The sequence below is a fragment of the Neodiprion virginianus genome, chromosome 4, assembly GCF_021901495.1.
Source record: "Neodiprion virginianus isolate iyNeoVirg1 chromosome 4, iyNeoVirg1.1, whole genome shotgun sequence".
Classification (NCBI taxonomy): domain Eukaryota; kingdom Metazoa; phylum Arthropoda; class Insecta; order Hymenoptera; family Diprionidae; genus Neodiprion; species Neodiprion virginianus.
In genome coordinates, this window is record NC_060880.1 from 2,699,585 (window position 1) to 2,721,341 (window position 21,757).

The 21,757-nt window shown below is 39.3% G+C and overlaps 3 protein-coding genes across 5 annotated transcripts; 1 reads left to right on the forward strand and 2 right to left on the reverse strand.

Moving 5' to 3' along the window:
- Window position 1: 1 nt before the first annotated feature.
- On the forward strand, window positions 2-1,746 carry LOC124302976 (sin3 histone deacetylase corepressor complex component SDS3). Of its 2 annotated transcripts, none has more exons than XM_046759608.1 (8): window positions 2-263; window positions 364-427; window positions 511-624; window positions 713-914; window positions 1,009-1,189; window positions 1,249-1,366; window positions 1,473-1,557; window positions 1,637-1,746. In XM_046759608.1, exons 1-8 carry the CDS (start codon window positions 140-142, stop codon window positions 1,730-1,732), a joined length of 984 nt encoding a protein of 327 aa, XP_046615564.1. In that variant the 5' UTR covers window positions 2-139; the 3' UTR covers window positions 1,733-1,746. The 2 variants fall into 2 exon arrangements, with proteins under 2 accessions (XP_046615564.1, XP_046615565.1); XM_046759609.1 differs by having other exon boundaries at window positions 1,252-1,366.
- A 12,093-nt stretch (window positions 1,747-13,839) lies between these two features.
- Window positions 13,840-18,349, reverse strand: LOC124303384 (uncharacterized). Of its 2 annotated transcripts, XR_006907911.1 has the most exons (6): window positions 18,160-18,349; window positions 17,545-17,884; window positions 16,116-17,132; window positions 14,757-15,922; window positions 14,147-14,671; window positions 13,840-14,007 (listed from the first exon to the last, which is right to left on the reverse strand). XR_006907911.1 is itself a non-coding variant. In XM_046760512.1 (5 exons), the coding sequence occupies exons 1-5, from the start codon at window positions 18,177-18,179 to the stop codon at window positions 14,518-14,520; spliced, it is 2,697 nt and encodes an 898-aa protein (XP_046616468.1). In that variant the 5' UTR covers window positions 18,180-18,349; the 3' UTR covers window positions 13,840-14,517. The 2 variants fall into 2 exon arrangements, 1 of the variants encoding a protein (XP_046616468.1); XM_046760512.1 differs by having other exon boundaries at window positions 13,840-14,671.
- A 227-nt stretch (window positions 18,350-18,576) lies between these two features.
- On the reverse strand, window positions 18,577-21,687 carry LOC124303387 (DNA polymerase iota). Its single transcript, XM_046760520.1, has one exon. The coding sequence runs from the start codon at window positions 21,390-21,392 to the stop codon at window positions 19,401-19,403; it is 1,992 nt and encodes a 663-aa protein (XP_046616476.1). The 5' UTR covers window positions 21,393-21,687; the 3' UTR covers window positions 18,577-19,400.
- Window positions 21,688-21,757: the final 70 nt, after the last annotated feature.

The following is a 21,757-nucleotide window of genomic DNA, read 5'->3' on the forward strand; positions in this document are numbered from 1 at the left end:
CTCGTGTGCATGTGTGCATACATAACATAACCTCTTACTTGACAAGCTTAACCAGAGAGAGGATTTGTGTCGATAACTAGCTCGTAAATTAAGACATCATCGTGATTTATTCGGCGCGGAGTCTTACAGTATTGTTTACATGTCGTTTCAAGGTTCTCCATTTTCAACACCTTATGGTCAGGACGATTATGATGTCGAGGACGACAACGATGAGTACATGGAAGAAGATCGTGATTTGGAGGACCAGGATGAGAGTGACGAAGGTCAGAATTTTTGGGCTTTGTTGATAAAGACATCTTACAATTTGTATATGCATTTATTTAAACTTCATTAATAATAACTTTGATTTGTTTTAATTTTCAGATACGGAAGAGGCTAGTGAGCCCGATATGGGAAAGTCAGAAAAGTACACCGAAATAAAAGAACAGTAAGCAGTAACCAATTTTGACAATATTCTTAATTACAACTCTTAAATAATCGCTTCTGAAATAAACGTTCTTTTCTCCGTAGAATGTATCAAGATAAATTAGCTAGTCTAAAAAAACAGCTTCAACAATTGAAGGATGGAACACATCCGGAATACAATCGTAAGCTCAAACGCCTGGAGGTGCAGTACAAGGAAAGGTGAAGTATTCCTGAAATACGTTAAAATATGTTGTTAGATGTGGAAAAATTATTCCTCAGAGTACTAATTTTCTACTATTAAATTCAGGTTACGGTTGAATGGAATTTACCGGGATTACCTCACTGAGTGGGTAGAAAGAGATTACATACTTGAGAAAAAAGCAGCAGCCAAAGAGTTTGAAGAGAAAAAAATCGACCTCAAGGAAAATTTATTAACCGATATGGAAGAGAAGCGTAAAATGATTGAATCTGATCGGCACACAATGGAACTCACTGGTGATTCTATGGAGGTAATAGGCTTTATCCAGTCTTCTTACTTTTTGACAAATTGATGATGTAAAACTAAGTGATCATCCGTAACTAGTTTGATTCGGTTGTACTCAGGTGAAACCCCCTATGACCAGAAAACTGCGCCGTCGACCCAATGACCCAGTACCTGAGAAAGTAGAGAAACGTAGAAAGCCACCTCCGGCGCAGTTGAATTACTTACTTGATGAAAAGGAGATTGAGAATGACTTAAAAGCGATCAGCCGTTGTAAAATACTATCTACTGTACGAAAACCAGGTACTGATTTTTCGATTTTATTTTTAATAACTTTTAGTAATGCTTTTTTAATTTTTCAGCAGTCCTGACTGCCTGCAATGTAGTCAATCTTCCAGCTCAGCATGCCAATCCATCTCCTGATACTCCTCTAGTAGAGACAAGGATTGAAGATGGAAAATTACTCTATGAAAGAAGATGGTTAGAGTCCACACAAATATTTATGCATCATGATTTTCTTTCAAAATCAAAGCAACAAAGAATTTATATTTTGTAAATGACTTCATATTTTTAATTTGATTTGCAGGTTTCACCGCGGTCAACCTGTTTATGTTGAAGGCAAGGACTTACCCCGATTCGCTGGTAATATATCAGCGATTGGAACCGAAGCTGTGAGTAAATTTCATTTACTTTAGCACTAATTAAGAAAGAGCTTTAAACAATAGTTCATGTGTAATTGTTATCTTACAGATCTGGGTAAAGAAGGTATCTGACAATGCCAAAGTCAGAATATACATATACCAACTCAGCCGTGGAAAGATTTCCATTAAACGACGTGCATCATAATGAACCTGACTGATTAAAAACAAACAGGAAATACTTTTTGAAATGTCGATATGTTCAAGTTGGTACTTATGCAGATTTATAGTTATAAACAGTCAGATGTAACTGTGTTTTTTATTTTCATAGACTACAACATTTTAGCTATGCTCAGTTATGCTGATTTTTATTATTTGTATAATTGTTACTGATCATTCAGTAAAAGATCTTTTACGTCGTTTAAACGTCTAACAGATCTGTACAATCAAAACTCTGTCTAAATGAATGCAACGGTAGTTTATATTATTTACTTCCCCCCTGCTCTTCCCTGTCACCGATGTCCATTTACGTTACCATTTGCTGATAGTAGTAGTTGATGTCATGAATGAAAATAAGGTGAGTTCGTGCGCAGCCTTCTCTAATTGTGAGACCCAATCACGTCCTGCTCCAGATAGACGTCCAGCACGGATTACACATTCGGGCCGGAGATCGCTCGGTCCTTAAAAAGTGACAGAAACGAACGCGGCCAATATCCGTTTCATTTTAAACAGAAACGTAAATCTCATATTAGGCACTCGTGTGTGAAATTATTTTCGAAAAAGAATAGGAAAAAGACTTGAGTGTAAGTGCAAAGAATATAATTAATTTTTTTGAACTGAAATTTCTTCCCTTTGTTCATTGTATATATTAATTATATATTGATGTTAACATGTCTGATTTAAAGACTTCAAACTCGCGTTGAAGGATTGTATCCACTTGTGAAGCGATCTTCGAGGTTTTTCATCTCCACGCGGTTATAAATACTGGAATAAGCTTTATGAACTCGGAAAAAATATGTAGTATTATTTATCTAGTAATAGTATTACTAGGATTATTTATAAGAACGCTAGGCCTGCGTAAAGACTCATACAAGTCTCTGCAGGATTTTTATGTAACAACCCCTTTCCATAAAAATTGTACCCCTATACACCTGTTTCAATAAAATTTAATTTACTTAATTGATTTATTAAATGATAATTGTCGCATACACTGGAATCAATGGTTGAGCAGGACTACATCTACTGTAATACGGGAAGTTGGATGTTCTATCACCAAAGGTCACTTGACATACCAGGGTCATACACATACAAGAAAATAGGAGAAAATTTTTGTTCGAAACAATAATGAGGCAAAAACTTTCGGTCGAAAATTTGGTAGAAAAGTAAGGCTAACCCCTTTGCATTTTTGGCGAAAATTTTCGCGAATTTGAAAAGTGCTGGAATAAATTCTTTGATGCGCTATTCCGACGTAATTTTGCGAGAGAAATCGATTGGGCGCAGTCCCAATACGCTGCGATCAACGCATCAAAAGTTACAGCCAAAAAACCAAAACCTGAATTTTCGACATTTTTCAGCAGGTGCTTTTTTTCTCGTATCTTCTCTCCTGTTGATCCCACGCTGCTTTTGCTGCGTTTTCTGAGTTCCTTGGGGTCCAATTGGTCGGGAACGAGTCATACGAATCAATTCTGAGACGAAAACTTTTTTGGTCAAAAAAAAAGGAAGGTTAACCCCTTTGTATTTTTGGCGAAAATTTTCGCGATTTTCAAAAGTGCTGGAATGAATTAATTGTGGCACTATTCCGACGTAATTTTGCGAGAGAAATCGATTGGGCGCGGTCCCAATACGCTGCGATCAACGCATCAAAAGTTACAGCCAAAAAACGGAAACCTGAATTTTCGACATTTTTCAGCAGGTGCTTTTTTCCTCGTATCTTCTCTCCTGTTGATCCCACGCTGCTTTTGCTGCGTTTTCTGAGTTCCTTGGGGTCCGATTGGTCGGGAACGAGTGATACGAATCAATTCTGAGACGAAAAATTTTTTGGTCAAAAAAAAAGGAAGGTTAACCCCTTTGTATTTTTGGCAGAAATTTTCGCGATTTTCAAAAGTGCTGGAATGAATTAATTGTGGCACTATTCCGACGTAATTTTGCGAGAGAAATCGATTGGGCGCAGTCCCAATACGCTGCGATCAACGCATCAAAAGTTACAGCCAAAAAACGGAAACCTGAATTTTCGACATTTTTCAGCAGGTGCTTTTTTCCTCGTATCTTCTCTCCTGTTGATCCCACGCTGCTTTTGCTGCGTTTTCTGAGTTCCTTGGGGTCCAATTGGTCGGGAAAGAGTGATACGAATCAATTCTGAGACGAAAAATTTTTCGGCCAAAAAAAAAGGAAGGTTAACCCCTTTGTATTTTTGGCGAAAATTTTCGCGATTTTCAAAAGTGCTGGAATAAATTAATTGTGGCACTATTCCGACGTAATTTTGCGAGAGAAATCGATTGGGCGCAGTCCCAATACGCTGCGACCAACGCATCAAAAGTTACAGCCAAAAAACGAAAACCTGAATTTTCGACATTTTTCAGCAGGTGCTTTTTTTCTCGTATCTTCTTTCCCGTTGATCCCACGCTTCTTTTGCTGCGTTTTCTGGGTTTCTTGGGGTCCAATTGGTCGGGAAAGAGTGATACGAATCAATTCTGAGACGAAAAATTTTTCGGCCAAAAAAATAGGAAGGTTAACCCCTTTGTATTTTTGGCGAAAATTTTCGCGATTTTCAAAAATGCTGGAATAAATTAATTGTGGCACTATTCCGACGTTATTTTGCGAGAGAAATCGATTGGGCGCAGTCCCAATACGCTGCGATCAACGCATCAAAAGTTACAGCCAAAAAACGAAAACCTGAATTTTCGACATTTTTCAGCAGGTGCTTTTTTCCTCGTATCTTCTCTCCTGTTGATCCCACGCTGCTTTTGCTGCGTTTTCTGAGTTCCCTGGGGTCCAATTGGTCGGGAACGAGTGATACGAATCAATTCTGAGACGAAAAATTTTTTGGTCAAAAAAAAAGGAAGGTTAACCCCTATGCATTTGTGGCGAAAATTTTCGCGATTTTCAAAAGTACTGGAATAAATTAATTGTGGCACTATTCCGACGTAATTTTGCGAGAGAAATCGATTGGGCGCAGTCTCACTACGCTGCGATCAACGCATCAAAAGTTACAGCCAAAAAACGGAAACCTGAATTTTCGACATTTTTCAGCAGGTGCTTTTTTCCTCGTATCTTCTCTCCTGTTGATCCCACGCTGCTTTTGCTGCGTTTTCTGAGTTCCTTGGGGTCCAATTGGTCGGGAACGAGTGATACGAATAAATTCTGAGACGAAAAATTTTTTGGTCAAAAAAAAAGGAAGGTTAACCCCTTTGTATTTTTGGCGAAAATTTTCGCGATTTTCAAAAGTGCTGGAATAAATTAATTGTGGCACTATTCCGACGTAATTTTGCGAGAGAAATCGATTGGGCGCAGTCCCAATACGCTGCGATCAACGCATCAAAAGTTACAGCCAAAAAACGAAAACCTGAATTTTCGACATTTTTCAGCAGGTGCTTTTTTCCTCGTATCTTCTTTCCCGTTGATTCCACGCTTCTTTAGCTGCGTTTTCTGAGTTTCTTGGGGTCCGATTGGTCGGGAAAGAGTGATACGAATCAATTCTGAGACGAAAAATTTTTCGACCAAAAAAAAAGGAAGGTTAACCCCTTTGTATTTTTGGCGAAAATTTTCGCGATTTTCAAAAATGCTGGAATAAATTAATTGTGGCACTATTCCGACGTTATTTTGCGAGAGAAATCGATTGGGCGCAGTCCCAATACGCTGCGATCAACGCATCAAAAGTTACAGCCAAAAAACGAAAACCTGAATTTTCGACATTTTTCAGCAGGTGCTTTTTTCCTCGTATCTTCTCTCCTGTTGATCCCACGCTGCTTTTGCTGCGTTTTCTGAGTTCCTTGGGGTCCAATTGGTCGGGAACGAGTGATACGAATCAATTCTGAGACGAAAAATTTTTCGGCCAAAAAAAAAGGAAGGTTAACCCCTTTGTATTTTTGGCGAAAATTTTCGCGATTTTCAAAAATGCTGGAATAAATTAATTGTGGCACTATTCCGACGTTATTTTGCGAGAGAAATCGATTGTGCGCAGTCCCAATACGCTGCGATCAACGCATCAAAAGTTACAGCCAAAAAACGAAAACCTGAATTTTCGACATTTTTCAGCAGGTGCTTTTTTCCTCGTATCTTCTCTCCTGTTGATCCCACGCTGCTTTTGCTGCGTTTTCTGAGTTCCTTGGGGTCCAATTGGTCGGGAACGAGTGATACGAATCAATTCTGAGACGAAAAATTTTATGGTCAAAAAAAAAGGAAGGTTAACCCCTTTGTATTTTTGGCGAAAATTTTCGCGATTTTCAAAAGTGCTGGAATAAATTGATTGTGGCACTATTCCGACGTAGTTTTGCGAGAGAAATCGATTGGGCGCAGTCCCAATACGCTGCGACCAACGCATCAAAAGTTACAGCCAAAAAACGAAAACCTGAATTTTCGACATTTTTCAGCAGGTGCTTTTTTTCTCGTATCTTCTTTCCCGTTGATCCCACGCTTCTTTTGCTGCGTTTTCTGGGTTTCTTGGGGTCCAATTGGTCGGGAAAGAGTGATACGAATCAATTCTGAGACGAAAAATTTTTCGGCCAAAAAAATAGGAAGGTTAACCCCTTTGTATTTTTGGCGAAAATTTTCGCGATTTTCAAAAATGCTGGAATAAATTAATTGTGGCACTATTCCGACGTTATTTTGCGAGAGAAATCGATTGGGCGCAGTCCCAATACGCTGCGATCAACGCATCAAAAGTTACAGCCAAAAAACGGAAACCTGAATTTTCGACATTTTTCAGCAGGTGCTTTTTTCCTCGTATCTTCTCTCCTGTTGATCCCACGCTGCTTTTGCTGCGTTTTCTGAGTTCCTTGGGGTCCGATTGGTCGGGAACGAGTGATACGAATCAATTCTGAGACGAAAAATTTTTCGGTCAAAAAAAAAGGAAGGTTAACCCCTTTGTATTTTTGGCAAAAATTTTCGCGATTTTCAAAAGTGCTGGAATGAATTAATTGTGGCACTATTCCGACGTAATTTTGCGAGAGAAATCGATTGGGCGCGGTCCCAATACGCTGCGATCAACGCATCAAAAGTTACAGCCAAAAAACGGAAACCTGAATTTTCGACATTTTTCAGCAGGTGCTTTTTTCCTCGTATCTTCTCTCCTGTTGATCCCACGCTGCTTTTGCTGCGTTTTCTGAGTTCCTTGGGGTCCGATTGGTCGGGAACGAGTGATACGAATCAATTCTGAGACGAAAAATTTTTTGGTCAAAAAAAAAGGAAGGTTAACCCCTTTGTATTTTTGGCAAAAATTTTCGCGATTTTCAAAAGTGCTGGAATGAATTAATTGTGGCACTATTCCGACGTAATTTTGCGAGAGAAATCGATTGGGCGCAGTCCCAATACGCTGCGATCAACGCATCAAAAGTTACAGCCAAAAAACGGAAACCTGAATTTTCGACATTTTTCAGCAGGTGCTTTTTTCCTCGTATCTTCTCTCCTGTTGATCCCACGCTGCTTTTGCTGCGTTTTCTGAGTTCCTTGGGGTCCAATTGGTCGGGAACGAGTGATACGAATAAATTCTGAGACGAAAAATTTTTTGGTCAAAAAAAAAGGAAGGTTAACCCCTTTGTATTTTTGGCGAAAATTTTCACGATTTTCAAAAATGCTGGAATAAATTAATTGTGGCACTATTCCGATGTTATTTTGCGAGAGAAATCGATTGGGCGCAGTCCCAATACGCTGCGATCAACGCATCAAAAGTTACAGCCAAAAAACGAAAACCTGAATTTTCGACATTTTTCAGCAGGTGCGTTTTTCCTCGTATCTTCTCTCCTGTTGATCCCACGCTGCTTTTGCTGCGTTTTCTGAGTTCCTTGGGGTCCAATTGGTCGGGAACGAGTGATACGAATCAATTCTGAGACGAAAAATTTTATGGTCAAAAAAAAAGGAAGGTTAACCCCTTTGTATTTTTGGCGAAAATTTTCGCGATTTTCAAAAGTGCTGGAATAAATTGATTGTGGCACTATTCCGACGTAGTTTTGCGAGAGAAATCGATTGGGCGCAGTCCCAATACGCTGCGACCAACGCATCAAAAGTTACAGCCAAAAAACGAAAACCTGAATTTTCGACATTTTTCAGCAGGTGCTTTTTTTCTCGTATCTTCTTTCCCGTTGATCCCACGCTTCTTTTGCTGCGTTTTCTGGGTTTCTTGGGGTCCCATTGGTCGGGAACGAGTGATACGAATAAATTCTGAGACGAAAAATTTTTTGGTCAAAAAAAAAGGAAGGTTAACCCCTTTGTATTTTTGGCGAAAATTTTCGCGATTTTCAAAAGTGCTGGAATAAATTAATTGTGGCACTATTCCGACGTAATTTTGCGAGAGAAATCGATTGGGCGCAGTCCCAATACGCTGCAATCAATGCATCAAAAGTTACAGCCAAAAAACCAAAACCTTAATTTTCGACATTTTTCAGCAGGTGTCTTTTTCCTCGTATCTTCTCTCCTGTTGATCCCACGCTGCTTTTGCTGCGTTTTCTGAGTTCCCTGGGGTCCAATTGGTCGGGAACGAGTGATACGAATCAATTCTGAGACGAAAAATTTTTTGGTCAAAAAAAAAGGAAGGTTAACCCCTTTGTATTTTTGGCGAAAATTTTCGCGATTTTCAAAAATGCTGGAATAAATTAATTGTGGCACTATTCCGACGTAATTTTGCGAGTGAAATCGATTGGGCGCAGTCCCAATACGCTGCGATCAACGCATCAAAAGTTACAGCCAAAAAACGAAAACCTGAATTTTCGACATTTTTCAGCAGGTGCTTTTTTCCTCGTATCTTCTTTCCCGTTGATTCCACGCTTCTTTAGCTGCGTTTTCTGAGTTTCTTGGGGTCCGATTGGTCGGGAAAGAGTGATACGAATCAATTCTGAGACGAAAAATTTTTCGGCCAAAAAAAAAGGAAGGTTAACCCCTTTGTATTTTTGGCGAAAATTTTCGCGATTTTCAAAAATGCTGGAATAAATTAATTGTGGCACTATTCCGACGTTATTTTGCGAGAGAAATCGATTGTGCGCAGTCCCAATACGCTGCGATCAACGCATCAAAAGTTACAGCCAAAAAACGAAAACCTGAATTTTCGACATTTTTCAGCAGGTGCTTTTTTCCTCGTATCTTCTCTCCTGTTGATCCCACGCTGCTTTTGCTGCGTTTTCTGAGTTCCTTGGGGTCCAATTGGTCGGTAACGAGTGATACGAATCAATTCTGAGACGAAAAATTTTATGGTCAAAAAAAAAGGAAGGTTAACCCCTTTGTATTTTTGGCGAAAATTTTCGCGATTTTCAAAAGTGCTGGAATAAATTGATTGTGGCACTATTCCGACGTAGTTTTGCGAGAGAAATCGATTGGGCGCAGTCCCAATACGCTGCGACCAACGCATCAAAAGTTACAGCCAAAAAACGAAAACCTGAATTTTCGACATTTTTCAGCAGGTGCTTTTTTTCTCGTATCTTCTTTCCCGTTGATCCCACGCTTCTTTTGCTGCGTTTTCTGGGTTTCTTGGGGTCCAATTGGTCGGGAAAGAGTGATACGAATCAATTCTGAGACGAAAAATTTTTCGGCCAAAAAAATAGGAAGGTTAACCCCTTTGTATTTTTGGCGAAAATTTTCGCGATTTTCAAAAATGCTGGAATAAATTAATTGTGGCACTATTCCGACGTTATTTTGCGAGAGAAATCGATTGGGCGCAGTCCCAATACGCTGCGATCAACGCATCAAAAGTTACAGCCAAAAAACGAAAACCTGAATTTTCGACATTTTTCAGCAGGTGCTTTTTTCCTCGTATCTTCTCTCCTGTTGATCCCACGCTGCTTTTGCTGCGTTTTCTGAGTTCCCTGGGGTCCAATTGGTCGGGAACGAGTGATACGAATCAATTCTGAGACGAAAAATTTTTTGGTCAAAAAAAAAGGAAGGTTAACCCCTATGCATTTGTGGCGAAAATTTTCGCGATTTTCAAAAGTACTGGAATAAATTAATTGTGGCACTATTCCGACGTAATTTTGCGAGAGAAATCGATTGGGCGCAGTCTCACTACGCTGCGACCAACGCATCAAAGGTTACAGCCAAAAAACGAAAACCTGAATTTTCGACATTTTTCAGCAGGTGCTTTTTTTCTCGTATCTTCTTTCCCGTTGATCCCACGCTTCTTTTGCTGCGTTTTCTGAGTTTCTTGGGGCCCAATTGGTCGGGAAAGAGTCATACGAATCAATTCTGAGACGAAAAATTTTTTGGTCAAAAAAAAAGGAAGGTTAACCCCTTTGTATTTTTGGCGAAAATTTTCGCGATTTTCAAAAGTGCTGGAATAAATTAATTGTGGCACTATTTCGACGTAATTTTGCGAGAGAAATCGATTGGGCACAGTCCCAATACGCTGCGATCAACGCATCAAAAGTTACAGCCAAAAAACCAAAACCTTAATTTTCGACATTTTTCTGCAGGTGTCTTTTTCCTCGTATCTTCTCTCCTGTTGATCCCACGCTGCTTTTGCTGCGTTTACTGAGTTCCCTGGGGTCCAATTGGTCGGGAAAGAGTGATACGAATCAATTCTGTGACGAAAAATTTTCCGGCCAAAAAAAAAGGAAGGTTAACCCCTTTGTATTTTTAGCGAAAATTCACGCGATTTTCAAATGTGCTGGAATAGATTAATTGTGGCACTTTTCCGACGTAGTTTTGCGAGAGAAACCGATTGGGCGCAGTCCCAATACGCTGCAATCAATGCATCAAAAGTTACAGCCAAAAAACCAAAACCTTAATTTTCGACATTTTTCAGCAGGTGTCTTTTTCCTCGTATCTTCTCTCCTGTTGATCCCACGCTGCTTTTGCTGCGTTTTCTGAGTTCCCTGGGGTCCAATTGGTCGGGAACGAGTGATACGAATCAATTCTGAGACGAAAAATTTTTTGGTCAAAAAAAAAGGAAGGTTAACCCCTTTGTATTTTTGGCGAAAATTTTCGCGATTTTCAAAAATGCTGGAATAAATTAATTGTGGCACTATTCCGACGTAATTTTGCGAGAGAAATCGATTGGGCGCAGTCCCAATACGCTGCGATCAACGCATCAAAAGTTACAGCCAAAAAACGAAAACCTGAATTTTCGACATTTTTCAGCAGGTGTCTTTTTCCTCGTATCTTCTCTCCTGTTGATCCCACGCTGCTTTTGCTGCGTTTTCTGAGTTCCCTGGGGTCCAATTGGTCGGGAACGAGTGATACGAATCAATTCTGAGACGAAAAATTTTTTGGTCAAAAAAAAAGGAAGGTTAACCCCTATGCATTAGTGGCGAAAATTTTTGCGATTTTCAAAAGTACTGGAATAAATTAAATGTGGCACTATTCCGACGTAATTTTGCGAGAGAAATCGATTGGGCGCAGTCTCACTACGCTGCGACCAACGCATCAAAGGTTACAGCCAAAAAACGAAAACCTGAATTTTCGACATTTTTCAGCAGGTGCTTTTTTCCTCGTATCTTCTTTCCCGTTGATCCCACGCTTCTTTTGCTGCGTTTTCTGAGTTTCTTGGGGTCCAATTGGTCAGGAAAGAGTGATACGAATCAATTCTGAGACGAAAAATTTTTCGGCCAAAAAAAAAGGAATGTTAACCCCTTTGTATTTTTGGCGAAAATTTTCGCGATTTTCAAAAATGTTGGAATAAATTAATTGTGGCACTATTCCGACGTAATTTTGCGAGAGAAATCGATTGGGCGCAGTCCCAATACGCTGCGATCAACGCATCAAAAGTTACAGCCAAAAAACGAAAACCTGAATTTTCGACATTTTTCAGCAGGTGCTTTTTTCCTCGTATCTTCTCTCCTGTTGATCCCACGCTGCTTTTGCTGCGTTTTCTGAGTTCCTTGGGGTCCAATTGGTCGGGAACGAGTGATCCGAATCAATTCTGAGACGAAAAATTTTTTGGTCAAAAAAAAAGGAAGGTTAACCCCTTTGTATTTTTGGCGAAAATTTACGCGATTTTCAAATGTGCTGGAATAAATTAATTGTGGCACTATTCCGACGTAATTTTGCGAGAGAAATCGATTGGGCGCAGTCCCAATACGCTGCGATGAACGCATCAAAAGTTACAGCCAAAAAACGAAAACCTGAATTTTCGACATTTTTCAGCAGTAGCTTTTACCATCGTAATTTTGCTGCTGTTGATCCCACGCTATTCTTGCTGCGACATCTGAGTTCCTGGGGGTCCAATTAGTCAGGACAGGGTCATACAAATCGAATCTGAGCCGAAAAATTTCCGGTCAAAAATTTGGCAAAAAAGTAAGGCTAGCCCCTTGCATTTTTGGCGAAAATTTTAGCGATCTTGAATAGTGCTGGAATAAATTCTTTCGTGCACTATTCCGACGTAATTTTGCGAAATAAATCGATTCGGCGCAGTCCGAATACGCTGCGAGCAACGGATTCAAAGTTAGAGCCGAAAAACTAAAATTTTTCTCAGTTGTTTCCCTGCTTCTGGTTTTGTCGATGTAATCTCTCCGATGTTGGTTCTATGCTAGATCTGCTGCGTGAACTGAAATACTGCTGCAGAATTTATTCATTTTGTCTTTCAGAGAATTCGATTAGTTCTTACGAATCGCAGCACAGTAAGCTTCACATCAAGATCAACAGATCAACAGTTACGGCTGAAATATATGGAATTTTTTAACGGGATTACGGAAAGGTGGGGCCGAAGAAGTCAAAATACATTACCCAAAACATCAGTTTATTGAATATGCCTTAATTCTAGTACAAGTGTTTGGGTGTCAGTGTCCAGTAATTCCACGAGTTGACAAATAGATTCAAATTAGAAGTCAAAGAACAATACAAAAATATGAAAGAACATCACATAAGAAAAACAATTATTATATGAGGTAATAGGTATGCAGTATACATCGTCTGAAGCAGAATATTAACTAATCAGATAGTTTCTATCATAGTTCCAACATACATCTCAAGTTCTTGTCTGCATACATGTGCCACACCTTTGCCACTATGCAATATATGACGTATTATATTGTTATACTGTCCGTATTTCATGTGACCAGTATTAAAATGAATAAAAACTCAATATTTACCGAATTTCTTTCATCACTTTTGCCACTATGCAATACATGACGTATTATATTGTTATACTGTCCGTATTTCATGTGACCAGTATAAAAATGAATAAAAACTCAATATTTACCGAATTTCTTTTATATTTCCTGTATTATTCATCGTTTGCTGTTGGAGATCACCTTTTCGCACTCCTGAGGGTCGAATTATTCTAGAAAGGGTCATACAAATTGATTCTTCGACTGAACACTTTTAGACAAATAATTACGGCTAACTAGTATTGTTGTGGATATTCATAAATACTAATACTAACCCCTCCGTATTCTTACAGAAAATTTTGGCGATATTGAATAATGCCGGAATTGATTCCTTGATGAACCACGCTACTTTAGATACGTTTTCTGCGTTCCTGGGGGTCTGATTTTTCAAGAAAAGGCTATACAAATCTATTCTGAGACCGAAAATTATATATGCACAACAAAGTAAGGCTAATCTCTCTGTATTTTTTGTTAATAATTTGACGACTTCGAAACTTGCTGGAAATTATTCTTTGATGCACTATATCGACGTAGCTTTGCAAGAGGAATCAATTACGCGGAATCTAGAATCGCCGCGAGCAGTGGATGAAGAGTTATACCCAAAAATAAGATGAATTTCTTTACATTTTTTCAGGTGTCCGTCCCACGATGTATAAAATTTTCCATATGAATCCCGTGGAGCCCAAATAGTTTAAAAACGGTCCAGCAAATCGATTCTGGGATGAAAAAATGATCCGGCCTAGAAACTGTATATCTCACACGCGCGTCATGCCGTTATACATTCGTCACCTGACCACTGAATTTTCAAATCTCAAATTTTATAAAATCAACATGCTAGTGAGGTATGAAGGTGGACCATAAATATACATTTTATACACAAAATGCTTCCGTGTAACCATTTCTATCAATAAAATGATTACGCATGCATGAAGTCACATGCATGTATTCATTATGGCACAGAAATAAGCTCAATAGAAAGCAGGTCGTTAGGTCGTCATTTAGTTATTACACCCACCTAGATTTTGTGTACCTTTCCTTTTTTTTTCACAAATATTCCAAAACATAAATGTTTAATTTCTCACACATTGATCTTTATTTCACAATAGTTGATCCCATGTCAGCGGCGATTTTTGAGTTCCTGGGTATACGTCTATTGCAAACAAAACTACATCCAACTCTCTTGGAAACTCATCCGATGTATTGTTCACCATTGAATTGATCTCATTGACAGTGTATCCTAAGACACAAATACATTGCATTCAAATTATGAAGGGGAACTCATTAATTCGATTTTGACATTGCTCTCATGAATAAATTAAGTTTTGTCGAAACCACAGGAAAAAACTTCTCTCAAATTTTGGAATTAAAAAGTGAACCTGTACTAATTTTTTCATTCTTCCGGAAGCAAGAAAAATTTCTCTTTGCAATCAGAAGTCAATTTTCGTCGCATATACCCATATGCCCTGATACATCTTGCTGGTCGTGATTCATTCAAAAAATTGTTGATAACGTTGTCAAGTGTTTTTCTCCAATATAGAAAGTTTTTTTTTTTTACTGCTGGTTTCCACGAATTTCGCATTACAAACGAACGAAAGTCGAAGTTCTCGTCGAAAATTTACGCTATATACGATCAGACATAATTCCAGATACAAGATACATCCATGTAAAACTTGAAGAACATAATCGAATTATTAGCACATGCACCGAACAAAATCCCGTGCTGATGAAAGGGAATGCCTTTGAGAAATCAGATATCCGTAATATCAGGTATCTTTATAGTCTCCAGCTCAGCAAACGTGACTGACGTTTGCGACGCACAAGCGAAAACTATGGGCGACTCTTTGGCATCTTGCTGAAGACGTATTATCTCTGCCAATTCAATGAACGGAGTCAACTCAGGTCTGAAACAGAAAATTAAGTACAACACAATGCATATAGGTACACGGAGAACCAAAAATAAAACAAATTACAAGTTTTATTTCTTACCTGAACACAACTACCCTATACATAGGTGTACCAGGACTTGCTTTTTTGTAGTGCTGACCAGTTGAGTACAAATTATAAGAGATTTTGTAGTTAACGTGTTCTAGCTTTCTTGGACGTACAGCATTGCTATTCGTAATATTTTTTATAATTTGCAGGCTTTGGTAAACTCTCGTCAGACTGGTCGTATTCTGCGGACCTACTAATGGCTTCACCAGCTGTGCCACCACTTTTACTTCACTTTCGTCGCTTGATGAATCCTTATTATTTACACACTCTTCATCATCAATTGTTATCGTCTTTTCTTCTAACCATTTTGCTTTAGTTTCGGCCCATGATAAAGCGCCGGGAACAATTTTAAAAGATGGCCTACCCATTTCTGCTGCCCGGTTTGGATAATGTTTCCGACTCGAATACCTAAATACATCGCACCCTCTTTTATGACTATAAGTTGGTCTTTGAGGTACTGAATTCCCAAAGTGGCTAAAGCCATTGTAAGCAGACACTCTGTCACAAAGGATTCGAGGTGTGAGATTTAAAAAATTTTGTCCGGCATGAGAATAACTCATATTGGACCAAATATTTTGACGATGAGAAAAGCCGCGTCTAAGAAATGGTGACCTTCCCGAAATATATTGCGCTATAGCAATGTCTGTATAAGTACGCAAATGTACAGAGACGTGTTCCGGTTCTCTGAACACTGCGTAATTAGGTAAACTTCGCGAGTATGCTCCTTGATTGTAACATCGTTGGTACATCATTCGACTTTCATATAATTCTTTGGAGAAGGACAAACCTTGCCATGAAACTTCATTTCTGCAATTTACTGAAATTCCATTGAAATTAACCTGAGCAGATTCATTGCGAGAAATTGTATTACTACAAGAAATTGATCCAGGCATATCATTTGCCAATCGCGATCGGACCTCTGGTAATGTATTATAGTTATTTTCATGTGAGTCGTCATTCTTGCTTTTTGAACGGACATAGTACTTTGATCGCCTTCGAACTGCTGATAGTTGAGGTCTGACATTACAGGGTAAATACTTTCTAGGGATCGGTTTAAGTAATGATGCTTCACACATGACATTTGGAAAGAGATTTAGCATTTCCATTCTTGACATCTTCTGTGGTACCTCTTCGATCTCATCATCAGAAACTTCAATCACCTGTAGATCAAAGTTTATGTACAACATGTAGTCAAAAGTTCTGGTAATTGACCAGTTGTTCACGAGCAAACTCCATTTTTTGCTGTGTTTGAGCTTTAGTCGACAGTAATCAATCAAAACGAAAAAATTACAATTTATCCACACAAAGTATTCAGTAGAAGTTAATATTATTATTTGTATTCTGATTTCTTACCTCATGCATGACTTTCTTTGGTCTTTCTACGTTTTCAAGGTCCTTGTCTGATCGAGAAGATTTTGGTACTCCACCAAGCCTTGAATGTAGACTTTCCAGCGGTGATACACCATCCATGTTGATATCGTTAATAGTGCAGCCACTGGATTTTCTTTCGGTCACTGGGAGCAGAGCTCCACTAGTGTTTCGTTTTGGCATCCATTTTACATTTCTTTGTATTCGTGAACCTGGCCATTTCGATAATATTTTGATATCACCTAAAATAGTCTCATCAGAAATGATTTTCAACTTGGTGTGATGTCCCTGGTTATCGGCTCTTTTATTAGCCTCCACATTGCTAGGACCCGGTAGATTTTCAACTCCTTTGTCATATAACTCACTCGGTAACTTTTTCGTACTTGTCTTGGCACCATCCAAAGTATATTTTTCAGTTTCTGGCAGAAATGCAGTTTCCACATTAGTCCCGAGCGGTGCTATTATTTTCTCAACTTTATTGGTACCTTCACTATTCTCACGAGTGCAAGTTTCTGAACTGTTAGACATGTTTATTTCCGACCTGCTTTTTATATTATTGCCAGGTTGGCTTGAAGTCGGATATTCGTCTGATTTTTCCGTTCTAAGACTGCAGATATTGTGCTTGTCGTTTGTATTATCCACCATATCCTGACCTCTCTCGACTGGGTTACAATCCTGTATAGTCTCGGTTGAATCATTTTTGATTGATTCATCAGAATCAGCTACACTCATGCGAGCTCTTGTCATTCCAAAACCGCCCCGAGGGTCATGAATCTGTTTTTTCCTTTTTAATTTCGCCCATCGCCGAGAAGGATTATTCATATCAGATAGGACTGAATCATCTTCGTAACGAAATCTTTGTAACCGGTAACCTTGACGTACCAAGTGACTGTATACTCTATACTCATCTATGTTACACTTTGATGGATTAGATTCCAAAAGAACTACATATGCTTGCTGGACAGAGAGCGCAACACCCTCCCATGTTAGTTCCAGACGATTCTGTAATCATTGAAACACAGCTTTAACAGTAAAGTGTATTAAGAATTATGTTGGCTATGGCCAAAACAAGGTAAATGCACGGTCTTCGGCAGACTGTTACTTGAAGAAGATTATCTATGTTTCTAGACATGCCTGTATAAAAATGTTAAATTAAATTCGTCACAAAAATCTGGTACATGTAAGAGGTTGCGATTAAATGCTGGCTTGCTTCATGTTGTGAAATTTGCTGATCGAATATTTAATCATTTTTCTAATGTGTTCAATATAGCGATCTCTAAATCTAAAAATCAAGGAATAAATAATCACTTGCAACCTTAGCTATCGGTAGCCATGTTCACACATTTTCTCCACATGGGATAGTGTCCGTTTGTTTTAGTCAAATGGAGAATGATATTTAGAATTAGTTCAATACCAGCTCAAGGAGAAGCAATGCCTCCTCTGGGATCAGATACAGTTCAAGATTCTCTTCAAGACCAAAATTAGTCCACTCCTGACCAGACTTTTTGGTGACACGAGCCCTTGATTCTAGTGGTAACCACTCGGCTGTGGCAAGCTGAGAACTACGTTCTACCCTCTCTATTCCAAGTAAGTCCTTGCGATCCTTAAGTCCCTTTTCTATCTGTTTATTCTGTAGCCAAGAGTTATTCGGTTCATACTGCTTTTGGCCCTTGTGCGGTAACGTCTCTGCAGTTTTGTCCCACTTCTTCCATGCCTCGAATGTTATGCCCTTATTTTTCAACAGCTCCGGAGCCCTGCTTATCAAAATAAATGCATTAAATACAATCAATGCTGAGTAAACTTAGCACTGTTGTCAATCAAACCTTTAGCAAGAAAAAGTATGTTTATTTGTTACTAAATAAATGATTTGTCAAAGGGTGAAAATTCTATGTCTTCTCTACGAATGTTTACGTTTGCGTTTTGTAAAGATATCGTAAAGGTTATGTATCACAGTGTCGATCAACATTTCGCAATCGGATCTTAATTAGACAAAATTTTGTATCTGTATCTGAAACCCAATTAGCCGTACCTCAAAGTATTGCCGAACATTTTTCTGTCAACTTGAACATGGAAGTACTTGTCAAACGCTTCGTGTCATTCACCAATGCTTGCATAGTAATAGCCCGGCCAGCGAGCCCGGCAGTTTCCGATTTTTGTTTTTTTTTTCAAACTTCGTTTACGGGACCCAACTTCATTTGGTTAGTGGCGCATCCTCTATCTGTGACAATTTTCTTAACTACCCCTGTCGTCCGGCAACTTTTGAAATCAGTGATATTTGAAAGAATATTAAAGTAGATACTTATATAATATTTATAGACCACCTACAACTGGTACACATGTGGAGTTCAATGAAAAGTCAAGAACCAAACAAATAACAACTGTTATGTATATAGTATTAAAAAATTACAGCAATTTCTATTTTTCATAAATGTATCAAGTACAATGAAAGTACATACGCAGTTAGGTTCTTCATCTCTGGAGAGCTTACAATGATGCAACGATTCAATCGTCTCTGAAGTGACTTGTTGCTATAATCGAATGAGTCGATCGATGAGTTCTCACACTAGACCAGCCCTATTATTCAGTGAACTCATTTACAAAACCAGTGACACTCGAAGACTTGGGTACTGTTTTCATTACAACAGGAAAATGTTTCTGTATTCAACAATAAATTTATTAACGACCCACGTTTGCTAATACAGTGGACAGCCTTCAAATATCTGCAGTTGTTTATGTACATACATATCAATTACAACTTACAGTATAATAATTTTTAATGCATATAATAATATTGTATTGTGATAACAGTATGTAATCTTATAAAAATAAAAACTCACTTTCATTTAAAAACTAGTTTTGTTCAAAATAGTGCAGGTATATACAATGTACATTGTTTGCCCAACGATCGTGCGATATTGGCTTTCAATTATTACCTTGGAAGAAAAAGGAAAATTGCTCTAGAAACTATTGACATTGAGTAATAAATCATAAAATGAGACAGTGACAGTCAATCTTAGACATGTCTTTAGGAAAAGAATCAGCTGAACAATCTATAGCGATTTACCAATTCTACAGAATTATATCACAAGTAACTTTCAACCAGTGACTGTGTGTTTATTCAGTCACAGAGCAAATTAAATCTGTTAAGCTCAAATTGACATCTTGGTCAGAAATTATTTTTTATTTATTTTCATTTCAATTTTAATTAGGTCATCCTCAGATTCGAGTTGATCGAACATTTTTCGTTGTATACTAGCTCGTGTTACTCTGTCACTTGTTTGCTATAAAATATTTGAGTATATCGTTCGGTTTTGGTTTGCTAGAAGTTGACCACGACTGGCTGATTTCTGTTTGCAAGTCAATGGGGAGTGATTTGAAGACAGCTGGATCTGTTCCTGGTGGTGGTGATATTGACGACATAGGCGAAGATGGGCTGAGTCTCAGACTTGCCATTTCATTGCTCGGTGACTCTCTGCGGCCTCTTAACCAAACCTCAAGTTTGGTTTTTTTAGGAGATGGCTCTACCTCTCCTGAAGAGTCCTCTTCTTCCGGGGATTGACGACGATGATGATGATGATGGTGATGACGAGGAAGGTGACGATGATGATGATGACGATGAGGGCGGTGATTAGGAAGGTAATTGTGAGAGTTACCTCCCGAGGTAGCTTCAGCACTGCTAGACGACATGGATGGACTGTGTAAATTCAACGGCGGCGTAATCATACGATCTGGACTTGGAGTTGAACAGCACTTGGTCATTTCGTCTCCCGAATCTCTGCTGTCTACTGCGAGAAGAACATCGCTCACAACAGTTGTCGTAGCAGTAGCTGTGGTCGCAATTGCAACTGTACTAATGGCGACATCAGGAATTGTAGAAGTGTCATTGCTTCCGGCAGATGGAAAATCTAGTTCCGAAATTCCTTCCTCGGAACTAATGTCAAGTACTGACTGCACCGCAACTTGTTTTCGTAAGAATGAGGTGATACTGCTTCTTCCAGAGACGCGTTCCTCAAACTTTGTAAATGCCACTCCCAGTAGTGTCAAATGAAATGGTTTGGAGACATCGACTGCTCGATGAAACAGCTTCATGGCTAGGATTAGCATTTTTCCATGGTCATATATGCCCCCCTTTGTGGATGGTAGAAGAGTTTGAGGCAGAGCACACTGCCTTGTCTCCCTCTTACCTGTACTTGGTTTATTCAAATCGTGTTTTCTCACAGTTACTTTCATTGCCACCGGTATTCTCCCATCTTCAGTTGCCAAGTCTGTAAGTCGTCTAAGTAGGGCTCCAAGGCGCGATTCAACCTCTACTACCAATGACACATGTTTGAAACCATCCTCTATTCCTATCGACTGAGGTTTTCCAGATGGTTTCACAGCACTGTCGTCGATACCTTCGGCGCTATCCTTCAGCTTTCTGGCTAAGTCACTGCCAATCTTCAATTCTAAATCCTCCAGTGACAATCGACGCACATCCTCTACTGTTCTAATATTGTTCATTGCCAGTAGCTGGTCAGTTTTGAAACCTACTCCTGGTATTTTTGAGACAGGTCCAATCTTAGTAAGGAGAGCCGGCCCAGAGCACGGATATACCACAGTTTGCTGATTGGGTTTATGCAGCGAGCCAGCCAGCTTGGCCACCAGCTTGTTGGTACCAATACCCGCACTACAAGTTAAATGCAATTCTTTATATATACGAGCTCTCATATCAGCTGCAATTCTGGAGGCAGCAGCAAGGCGAGCGTGACAGCCACAAGGACATTCTTCTTCGGACATGCCAAAAATGTTGCCAACAACTTGTTCCGGCTTATCTTCACAATCGTCGTAGTCGTCATCACAGGAATTTCCGTCCTTCATTCGGCAATCGGTGTCTCGTTTATCATTCTCATATCGTTCTACCATTGCAGATACGTCCACAAAGCTCTCGTCCATACCTAACCTCTCGACCAAAGGGGTAAACTGATGCAATATTTCCGATATCTTTGTCGATATTCGGCGATACTCGGACAGGTCTTCACCTCGAATAAGAGAGAGTCCGGGGCAAAGACGCAACGCTTCCTGCACTGACATGCACTTCCCAACGCCAAATTTCCGCGCCAAGTAATTGCTGGTGACGACAATATTCTTCTGTTGTACCCCCAGAGGTTTTCCATCCAATTCGGGATGCCGTAACATTTCTACCTGAGCGTAGAAGCAATCGATGTCCAAGTGCACGATGGACCTCGGGTGCCGCGCGATTTCCTCCGTGTCGCTGATATCCATTGACGCGTTAGAGGTTGGTTGCAACAGTTTGACAAAAGAACCTACGGTATGCCGTTTATCTGTAAGCCGTTCGACAAGTCGAACGAAATGTTGTAAAACAATTTCGCTGTCGTAACAACCTCGTGAGAAAATCACTTTGAAACTATACAATGTCAAGCAATATTCTTTACTTGTTTACAAAGCTACAGCGCGCTAGTACATCATTATTCATTGGCACAGGTAGCCATGTTCGTCTGGTCGGAAGTCGATTATCATTCTCACGACTCCAGTACAGCCAACATATATGCTAAAAAAATCTGGTTCTAGCATGCAGAGAGAAACCTTAGCATACAATACCTCGAGATGCCAACATTGGTGAATTCATG

What these genes read in the sequence shown, in the direction of transcription:
- LOC124302976 (XM_046759608.1), top strand. Translation starts at nt 140, where the DNA reads ATGTCGTTTCAAGGTTCTCCATTTTCAACACCTTATGGTCAGGACGAT. An exon ending in GAGGTGCAGTACAAGGAAAG is followed by an intron (nt 625 to 712) that starts GTGAAGTATTCC and finishes TATTAAATTCAG; the next exon opens with GTTACGGTTGAATGGAATTT. An exon ending in ATCTACTGTACGAAAACCAG is followed by an intron (nt 1,190 to 1,248) that starts GTACTGATTTTT and finishes TTAATTTTTCAG; the next exon opens with CAGTCCTGACTGCCTGCAAT.
- LOC124303384 (XM_046760512.1), bottom strand. Translation starts at nt 18,179, where the DNA reads ATGTTCGGCAATACTTTGAG. An exon ending in ATGTTCGGCAATACTTTGAG is followed by an intron (nt 17,885 to 18,159) that starts GTACGGCTAATT and finishes TTTGATAAGCAG; the next exon opens with GGCTCCGGAGCTGTTGAAAA. An exon ending in CATTGCTTCTCCTTGAGCTG is followed by an intron (nt 17,133 to 17,544) that starts GTATTGAACTAA and finishes CAATGATTACAG; the next exon opens with AATCGTCTGGAACTAACATG.
- LOC124303387 (XM_046760520.1), bottom strand. Translation starts at nt 21,392, where the DNA reads ATGGATATCAGCGACACGGAGGAAATCGCGCGGCACCCGAGGTCCATC.